This window comes from Ips typographus, linkage group LG12 (genome assembly GCF_016097725.1).
Source record: "Ips typographus isolate SLU linkage group LG12, UJ_Ityp_2.0, whole genome shotgun sequence".
Taxonomy (NCBI): Eukaryota; Metazoa; Arthropoda; class Insecta; order Coleoptera; family Curculionidae; genus Ips; species Ips typographus.
In genome coordinates, this window is record NC_138433.1 from 1,978,341 (window position 1) to 1,987,911 (window position 9,571).

General features: G+C 41.6%; 1 protein-coding gene across 2 annotated transcripts; it reads left to right on the top strand.

Moving 5' to 3' along the window:
• The first annotated feature begins 375 nt into the window (after nucleotides 1-375).
• Nucleotides 376-9,420, top strand: Ndg (Nidogen). 2 transcript variants are annotated; one of them, XM_081991173.1, is made up of 19 exons: nucleotides 378-728; nucleotides 792-1,038; nucleotides 1,088-1,209; nucleotides 1,938-2,056; nucleotides 2,111-2,193; nucleotides 2,251-2,394; nucleotides 2,447-2,666; nucleotides 2,727-2,895; nucleotides 3,713-3,992; nucleotides 4,045-4,245; nucleotides 4,291-4,443; nucleotides 4,498-4,698; nucleotides 4,752-4,865; nucleotides 6,250-6,348; nucleotides 6,405-6,560; nucleotides 6,616-6,762; nucleotides 7,310-7,909; nucleotides 8,558-8,818; nucleotides 8,872-9,419. In XM_081991173.1, the coding sequence occupies exons 1-19, from the start codon at nucleotides 543-545 to the stop codon at nucleotides 9,324-9,326; spliced, it is 3,957 nt and encodes a 1,318-aa protein (XP_081847299.1). In that variant the 5' UTR covers nucleotides 378-542; the 3' UTR covers nucleotides 9,327-9,419. The 2 variants fall into 2 exon arrangements, with proteins under 2 accessions (XP_081847298.1, XP_081847299.1); XM_081991172.1 differs by having other exon boundaries at nucleotides 376-728; nucleotides 2,111-2,394; nucleotides 8,872-9,420.
• The last annotated feature ends 151 nt before the right edge of the window (nucleotides 9,421-9,571 follow it).

Below are 9,571 nucleotides of genomic sequence, written 5' to 3' on the forward strand. Positions count from 1 at the left end.
TGGCGTTTTGTGATTATTACTGGTAGTAAGTAGGCTGTGCTTGCATACCGTTTTGACTCTGCATCAAGTGTGCCGGGAGAATTTGACGTCACGATGACGTAACTTGACAGTTGGTCAGTGTATTGCTTAGTTCTATTACGTCATCCTGACGTTACGTTTGCTGCCTTGTCAAACGCAAGCACCGCCTACTTTGGTGCTAAAGAAGGTAAATTCAATATTCTTGACAATTGGTGAATGCGTCAAGTAATTTACCTATTTACTATGTTAAAATGCGGTTTTTGTCAGGTCCACCCTGTATCACCCGGGTCAATACAGGGTGGAGCAACTTAACCTGTGCAGCAGTGGACCTAATTAAGGAGAAAAGGCAATAAACTGTGTAGCAATGAAGAAATACACTTATCACCGACCCCGATTACAGTTATTAACCAAACAATTCTTTATATTTGCCCTCTGAACCTTTCGTGATATTGAGCCAAGAAAAATTAGTTTATAACGTTCTCGGTCCGAATGAGGCGTTCCTAGGCTGGTTTTACAAAAAAAAAATGAAACTCAAGATTTTGAGTTTACTGTTAATGTGCGCGTGCGTTCGAGGCATACCTCCAGGACTCCTCTACGAGTTTGATGCGTCTGGGGCCGAGTACCTGCCCGCTGAAGATGACGTTTCCAGCAAGGAAATCCAGCTGCGAGTGCCTGTGGTGTTTTACGGTACCACTTACCACAGTATTTTTGTATGTGTTCTGTTATTTACCCTTTTGGTACTACCAGCAGTAATTTCTTTTTAAAACAACCAGGTTAATTCAAACGGTTTTCTGTCTTTCCAAACCGAAATTCCTCAATTCATTAACATGGAATTTCCCTTGGATTATCCGATAATAGCGCCGTTTTACTCAAACGTTGACACGTCAGCGGCGGGTACCATCACCTACTACGAAACGCAGGATCCCGCCCTTTTGCACCGCGCCACCGAAAATATCCACGACAATTTCCTCGAAGAGGACAATTTTAAGGCTAAAAGCCTGTTTATAGCCACTTGGAACGGTATTGGCGTTGTTTTTCTAGTGCACGGACCTAAGCTGTAACTTTACAGGCGTTGGGTACTACAATCGAAAGAGTGATAAGGTGAACACGTACCAGGTGGCGCTGATCACCAACGGTAAAGACAGCTACGCTGAATTTCTCTATCCCGAGAATGGTCTTCAATGGATTCAAGTAAGTTTTCAGTTAATTTCAATTCAAAATAAGTACAAAGATATTGAGTGTAGTTTGGCGGCCTCTAGCGGCCTAACGGTGCAACTTAGCCGTGACAGCTCAACGTCACGTGATAGCCCCATTAACTAGCTTTCTTTTGTTTTCTGGTGTGTTTTACCAGACTGTTTCAAATAAGCGAGTTATTAGCGATTTTATAGCAAAGTGTACCAAAACTACTGTTTTTTGTTGCTCTAGATTAAGGTACCTTGTAAAGTACCATCATCTTGGTACTATCTCGATGAAATTCCTGTTATAAACTAATTTGGACCTCAGAAACTCAAATCCGGCCTTAAAATGATGATGTTAATTGTAATAAGTGTAGATAAAGTAAAAGTTGCACCACATTTAGGTGCATACGTTGGTAAAAATTTCAGACTTCTAACTAGAACCGTTTCTGAGATATTTAGCAAAAATCATAAATCAACTTTGACCCACTCTGGCGGCCAAACGGTTAAACTTAGTCATCTTGGTTTGACGACGTTACAAAATTATATTTGTTGCTCGAAAATAACATTTTTTGCGTGTCCTCCAGCAACCATAAATAATCTCCTGGAGGACAACCCAACTGACAGTTTATCAGGTTAAATTCCACCTTAAACGAAAATAAATCACAAACTGTTTTGCTAATTTAGTACCAAGTTGTTGCCACGTTGCCAAATCGTCCGTTTTCCTTTAAACACTTTTCGTAGGGTTCAGGTGACCAATCAGGGTTGCCAGACGCTCGAGCCCAAGTCGGTTTCCTGTCACAGGACGGTAAGCAACATACTTTGCCTGGAAGCGCCACGGAACAAGTGCGCAACCTGGAAAAGTAAGTTTCCAGCTTAAATTTCCCGATTTCGTCTGATTTGGGTGATTTGTGCAGGTGGACCAACATGAACCTGCCGGGACAGTTTATTTTTAAAATTAGCGGCAGTGAAATTGTCCAACCTGATCCGTTCCAATACAGTAAGCGCTATACTGACAGTTATCACGTGACAAAAATTGTCAAACATAACTTTTTAGGGTCAGAACAGCTGTTCCAGCCTACTTGCGCTGAAGTACCGACGGCTTGCCACAGTGATGGCACTTGCGTAGACTATAAAGATGGTTTCTGTTGCCGGTGCAACGACAATTTCCTAGGAAACGGGAAATTTTGCATTGCTAGCGGTTGGTTGGATGCGGTGTCATTTCAGCAGCGGTACTTTACGGTAAATTGCAGGGTTGCCGCTTCGCGTCAGCGGGAAAGTAAACGGAAAAATCAACGGGGAAAAATTGGAAAATTTGGATTTGCAATCCTACGTGGTGACGTCAGATGGCAGGGCTTACACGGCAATATCGAAAGTACCCGAGTCGATCGGTGAGGACATTCAAACCTTACAGATTTTAGGTAGCGTGATCGGGTACTTGTTCGCCCAGCCAGTGCGCAAGGCCGTAAACGGGTCGGTACCACCACCAACTAATCCAGCCTAACCTAACCTCAAAAACGCTTAAAAATGTAGATTTTCCAAAACTGGAGGACAACTCAATCACACCTCGACCATCAATTTTTTGAATACCAGTCAAGTGGTGCACGTGACCCAGAAATTCACCGGATTGGACGTTTTTGACCATTTAAAAGTTGACATTGATGTACAGGGTGAAATACCCACCTTACCACCGGATTCTAGGGTGAGTGATTTTTTTTTTGATCCACCCTATACATGGAATTTTTTCTGTCCCCAAAAAGTGCATTATTTCAATTGGAACACCCTGTATATTTTACAGAGTTATTCGATTCAGCTTTACATATGTCAATGGAGGTGTAAAATGCATTTTGTTACTTTTCAAGTATATGTTTCGTTGTTTTGTATCTCGATGGGAGGGGGTTTGACAGTTTTCAGGTATAGAACAGAACAAAAGAGCTATAAGTGACGATCAAATGTCATAACTGTCAAAATTCCACTCATCAAGCTATAAAATACGTTTGGTACTGCTTATACTGATTTTGCGGGATTTTAAGACTATTTTGTGGTTTTATTTCATGGAGAGGATTTTGACGGTTGTCACATTAAAAAATAGACTGAAAGTAAGTCAGAAACTGACAGCCAAATGTCAAAAATACACTGATAGAGGTATAAAATGCATTCAACCCAAGTCACACTGATTAGCTAACTTTTCAAGTATGTTTCGTTGTTTTGTACTTCTAGGGGATTGATTTGACAGTTGACGGACGTCATAACAGTCAAAATTGCACTCATGAAGCCATAAAAATTAATAGTGGACTGTTTGGTTCTCAAAATGTTTCTCCATTTGTGGTAATTGTTACTGATGTCTAAATCCAGTGACACTCAAAGTGTATTTAACTTAATTCCAGTGATTTTCAAAATTTTTTACCTAAAATTGAAAATGAGGCAAAAATTCCAGTGGTTCACAAAATGTCACTATAAAAAAAATCAGTAGTACTCAAAATGATAAACATAAATTGACCATCGAGCTATTTTTTTAGATTATAGTGGATGAGTACCAAGAGCAGTACACTCAAACTGGTGCAGGTTTAGTGCAAATGGAGTCGGAAAGACCGTACATAATAGCAGGACCGGATGGTCAGGAAACGGTCCACGTGTTCAAGGTGGTGCAAAACCTGAAATTTGTCACGTGTCCCCACGAAAACGACACTGAAATCGGCGAAAGTTGGACCTTAAAAGTGGGCCGGAATTTCATTAGTTACGAAGCACGCGAACAAATTATCCGGTTTGGGATTAGCAACAAAATCTCTCCTTTTGGTGGTAAATCCGCGATTATTAACCAAAAATTGGATTTGAAGTGTTTTTTTCTTAGACTACGATCCGTGTATTGAGGGTAGACTAACCTGCGGTGTAAACAGCGCCTGCGTGGTGGAGGGCAGCTCCTTCACCTGCGTCTGCGTGCCCGGTTACCAGAAAATCTTCTTAAACAACAACGAAGCGAGTTGCGTCGACGAAAACGAGTGTCAAATCAATCACGACTGCGACGGCAACGCGCAATGTCGCAACACCGCAGGTGAGTTGGTTTACAACTCGATTCCTTGAATCTCATTGGTGGCAGGAAGTTACGTGTGCACGTGCAATCCTGGTTTCGAAGGCGACGGCAAACGGTGCGTTCCGGTTAGTTCGTGCGTCAATGTCACGTGCAATCCCGACGCTTTTTGCGAGGAAATCGACGGTACCGCCATCTGTAGGTGCCATCAGGGGTTTAGAGGTTGGTAGCGCCAGTGTAAGGTCCCTGGAAGTGGCTAAATTCAGTGCAAATCAGGTGATGGCTTCAATTGTTTACCGGTTACAAGCCAGAGCTGCAACACTCACAATAACTGCTCGCCCTACGGATTTTGCAGTGTTAATCCCACTACTGATCACTACGAGTGTAGTTGTCTGCCTAGTTATGCAGGAGATGGGTACTATTGCACTCCCCTACTTCAAAGTACCACAACGACTGAACTTTCAACCAGTACAACAGGTAAAACATAACCTACGGAGGCGGAAAAGTTGACTGAATATACCAATTTTCAGAAAATCAGGAAAAAATACTGCAAAATTGCGAAAGCGGATTGTGTACCTGCCCTGAAGGTTACCTAATCGATGAAGGAAGTGATTACTGTGTGCCCTACACCCAAAAACCACTGGGTAAGTACGTAAAAACTATGCAACCAGAGTAACACGTATTAGTAAAGCTGGTTGCATACCACAAGAAAACTAGGGCCAGTATAGTAAAATTCAAATTAAATAGGGTGACGTCACATGTTAAAGCATGTTTTAAATCTATTCTGATCCTCTTAAAATAACGAGAGACGGCTAGAATCATTTGGGATTCATTGGGGGGATTTTTGGGAATCATTGGGGATTCTAAAAATTAAGTTGGCTGATATTTTTTATGTGCACCAAATATTGCTTTTTTTATGACGTCCCAGCAAATTCGTTTGAACTAAAGTGTATTATTACGTCGTTTCGGTTGGCTTTTCAAGGCCTACTTACTGCCTTATGTACCACTGCTACAGTTTGTACAGGGTGATTGATTGAATTTTGACCACCCCCTTAACTTTCTTAATTTTGATTTTAGCAAAAAACGTTAAATACAAAACCAGTAGATATTTAGGTCTACTTTATTTTTAGATAAACAGTTATTATACAGGGTGTCCCAAATTTGAGTAATAAACCAAACTTATGTTTTTTTAAATACGATGACCAACTTTTTATCCGATATTTGCATTCCACGTCAAATTCTAGACCTAATTGATGTAAAATGTCTGTATCGATATTCAACTGTTTCCGCAGCAGCGTCCTTGATTGGTTGAATTATGACCACCCCCTTAACTTCTTTAATTTTGATTTTAGCAAAAAACGTTAAATACAAAACCAGTAGATATTTAGGTCTACTTTATTCTTAGATAAACAGTTATTATACAGGGTGTCCCAAATTTGAGTAACGAACCAAACTTATGTTTTTTTTAAACACAATAACCAACTTTTTATCCGATATTTGCATTCTTCGTCAAATTTTAGGCCTAATTGATGTAAAATGTCTGTATCGATATTCAACCATCACATATTTGGTTAAATAGGAAAAATGTCATAGCCTACTTAAATCTCTATCACATTAAACCAGCATGACACGTCAGGGCAATGCTGGTTGCATACCCGGCAGAACAACGGCTGCTATACTAAAAATCAAATAAAGTTGCGGTAACGTCACAATCTATTAAAAACCTTTCCAGATGAAAATAACCTGGAGAAAGCCTTAGAATCATTTTGGAAAGTTTGATGACGTATTTTTTTGCTTGCCAAAACGTTTGAGTTAAACTATAGAAATTTTCAGAGGATTATGCACAACCCGAAGTGCAATGCTACAATGCTACTCTGTGTTTTTGCCCTTGGGGCTACGTTTACTCAAAGCTAACCGAACAGTGCAGTAGCACTAACTTAACCTCACACACCAAAGGTTACAGTAGCGTAGCTTGTAAGGGTAGCACGGCACAGTGGCGTAACATTCAATGGATTTATTGAATTTCAGACGATTGCAGAACGTTGCACAATTGCGATTTTAATGCCAGTTGCGTCTTCAACGAGGTGCTTCAAGGGTTCATTTGCGCTTGCAATGAAGGATTTGAAGGTTGTTAGTTTAAAAGTTAGGTTAGGTTAGGGAAAAACTCTTCTTTACGACTGCAGGTGATGGTTTCACTTGTCGCGAGGAGAGGAAATCGTGCAGAGACTTGGAGGATTGCCATTTGCACGCTACATGCACTTATGACGAGGAAATCGGACGGTCTACTTGCGTATGCAACCCTGGTTACGTGGGTGACGGCTTTAATTGCGTCATTTCCGGTAGGAAATTGTGCAAGAAACTGGCTGGTTTTTGCTAATTTTCCTTTACCCGCAGATGCAGAGCTCTGTAATTCGGACAGCGATTGCACGCATACGGAAACGTGCGCGTACCAGAATGGACGGTACGAGTGCGCATGCAGAGAAGGCTACGTCAGAGACTCTCAACATATTTGTGTGCTGATGGTTGATGGATTGTGTGGAGGTAAGTGAATTTTTGCTCTGTGATTGGTCAAAACAAATTGAAAAAAAAAAACTGATTTTTTTTGAAGACACGTGACCCTCCTTACAGCGCAAATGGCCACGTGACGATTTTCAATAATAAAATATATTTTTAAAGGTCACGTGACTGTTTTTTAACGCCAAACCGGAGTCCTGAAGGTCACGTGACTGTTAATAGCGAAATATTGTTTAAAAAGTCACGTGACCGTTTTTCAATAATCAAATTTAATTTTTAAGATCACGTGACCGTTTTTTATAGTTTTAAACTCTAAACCACGTGACTCATTTTAAGGTACAAATGATCACGTGACTGTTTTAAGATTAACATTAGCGATTTGTCAATTAGACAACGCTGCATTAAAACTGACGTTTTCCAACAGTCAAAACTGAGTGACTGTCACAAATGTGCGTTTGGTGGTGCCATCTCTCGCCGCTTACTTAAATTAAAATTTTCTCTGTCCGGTTACACCCTTGATTGTACAGTAAGATTCACAGTAAAACACGATGACGCAACAATAACTAATTGACAGGTGGCACTTGTGTCGAAAATGCCGAATGTCTGTTCGACGAAGAGGTGGAAACCTTCTATTGCACGTGTAAACCAGGTTACGTGGGCGAGGGAATCACCGAGTGCAGAGAAAAACCGGTGGGCTGCGACACTCTAAACAACTGCGGTTTGCACGCCACCTGTCAGTACGAGCCGCAAGCTTTGACGTACGTGTGCCGTTGCAATGCCGGTTTCCATGGTGACGGTTTCGACTGCGCCGTCGAACGAAACTGTTTGGTGGACCGGCACATGTGCGCAGCGGACGCCGTTTGCGTAACGGACGCTGCGCGAAACTACGTGTGCCAGTGTCGCACTGGTTTCGTGGGCAACGGCACCGTTTGCAAGGCCGTTGTGAGGGACGAGGGCAATTTTTTGCTTTTGAACCAGGGCTGGGCTACGCACCGAATACCGATGGAGCCGGACCGGAGAAACGTCGGGAAACCGGTACAAATCAAAGCGTCTCAAACGGCCGTTGGATTGGACGTTGACTGTATGGAGGGACGTTTCTATTGGAGCGATATAACGACGCATGCGATTCGTAGTGCTGGCTACAACGGCAATAATAATGCTGACTTTATTACCGGTAAGTAGAGATGGAAAATTAATTTTTGCGTCACGTGACAGCTGTCATATCTGTCAAAACTCACTCATCAGTGTCCTGAAAGTATAAATTGCCAAATAAATGCATGTCTTTGAGGAATTGCACATTTATTTGGCATTTCAAACTTTCAAGTCACTGGTGAGAGTAGCGAGTGAAGTTAGACAGTTATGACAGCTGTCACGTGACGTAAGCAAAGTATGAAGGCGTTCCCTAATGCCCCAACTGTCAAATTTGGCTCCAGGGAGCTGTAAACAAAACTTTAGTGCAATTCCTTAAAGAAACACATCAATTTAGCATTTTATACCTTCAGGACCCTGATGAGTGAGTTTTGACAGTTATGACAGCTGTCACGTGACGTAAGAAGAGTATGAAAGCGTTCCCTAATGCCCCAACTGTCAAATTTCGCTCCATGGAGCTGTAAACAAAACTTACAGTGCAATTCCTTAAAGAAACACATCTATTTAGTATTTTATACTTTCAGGACCCTGATGAGTGAGTTTTGACAGTTATGACAGCTGTCACGTGACGTATAAGTGATCCTTAAGGTCAAAACATAGATCTGTAAAGCCTACTTAAAATTCCTTTGACATTTACTTGAAAAATAAATTTTCCATTAATAAATAATTGTAGACGTGGGTTCCCCTGAGGGTTTGGCCATCGACTGGGTGTCGCGAAACATCTACTGGACCGATTCCCTTCGACATACCATCGAGGTGGCAAATATCGATTCAAAAAGACGTCGCGTCCTATTCCAAACTGGACTGGCCAATCCGAGAGGAATAGCGGTGCATCCGCAACGTGGGAAAATCTTCTGGTCTGACTGGGACCGGAATAATCCAAGAATCGAGTGGGCCAACGCTGACGGTTCTGACAGACGAGTGTTCTGGAAAGGTACCATCAAGCTATAATCATTAAAGTTTAGTGACCCTTTTATTTTTTGACAGGACAAACGGGCAAAAACAGCTCCCTGCCAAACTCTTTATCCATCGACTACGACTCGGATCAGTTGTGCTACTCCGATGCAGGAACGAAAACAATCGAGTGTATTCACTTTGACAGCCGTCAAGTGCAAACCTTAGCAACCGATTGTCCCTATCCTTTCGGTATTGCCGTCACTGACCGGGTGGTGTATTGGTCAGACTGGGCAACCAGAAAAATTGAAAGAGTAGACAAATACTCGCTGACCAGGTTGCCACCCTTAAATATCCCAGCAGGTGGTACCGGTAATAAACTGTTCGGTCTGGTGGCGGTACCTAGAGGTTGTCCTCCTCTAACCAATATTTGCCAGTACAGCAAATGTCCGGAAGAGTACATTTGTTTGCCTGACGGAAAGGGCAGCAAAAACTGTTTGTGCGCCAAACGCTTTGACGTAAATGAGGAACCAAACTGTTTACTCTAATTTCTAGTTTTTATAAGTGTTTTGCATGATATTATGTAGGCAGTAGTCAATAATGTATCTTTTGTTATTTGTGTTCAATAGATTATAATTATAAAAAATTTTGAATCCACCCTAAGTTGACGTAACGAAAAACTACATTGGTTTGCTCTATAGCTGCTACAGAAGTATTTCAACTAATTCTAAGTAGGCCTTGCAAAATGTCTCGTTCTTTTCTTTTTGCGCGAGCACAAGAGAGAAAAAACAAG

What these genes read in the sequence shown, in the direction of transcription:
- Ndg (XM_081991172.1), top strand. Translation starts at nt 543, where the DNA reads ATGAAACTCAAGATTTTGAGTTTACTGTTAATGTGCGCGTGCGTTCGA. An exon ending in CAAAATCTCTCCTTTTGGTG is followed by an intron (nt 3,993 to 4,044) that starts GTAAATCCGCGA and finishes TTTTTTTCTTAG; the next exon opens with ACTACGATCCGTGTATTGAG. An exon ending in TTGCAATGAAGGATTTGAAG is followed by an intron (nt 6,349 to 6,404) that starts GTTGTTAGTTTA and finishes TTACGACTGCAG; the next exon opens with GTGATGGTTTCACTTGTCGC.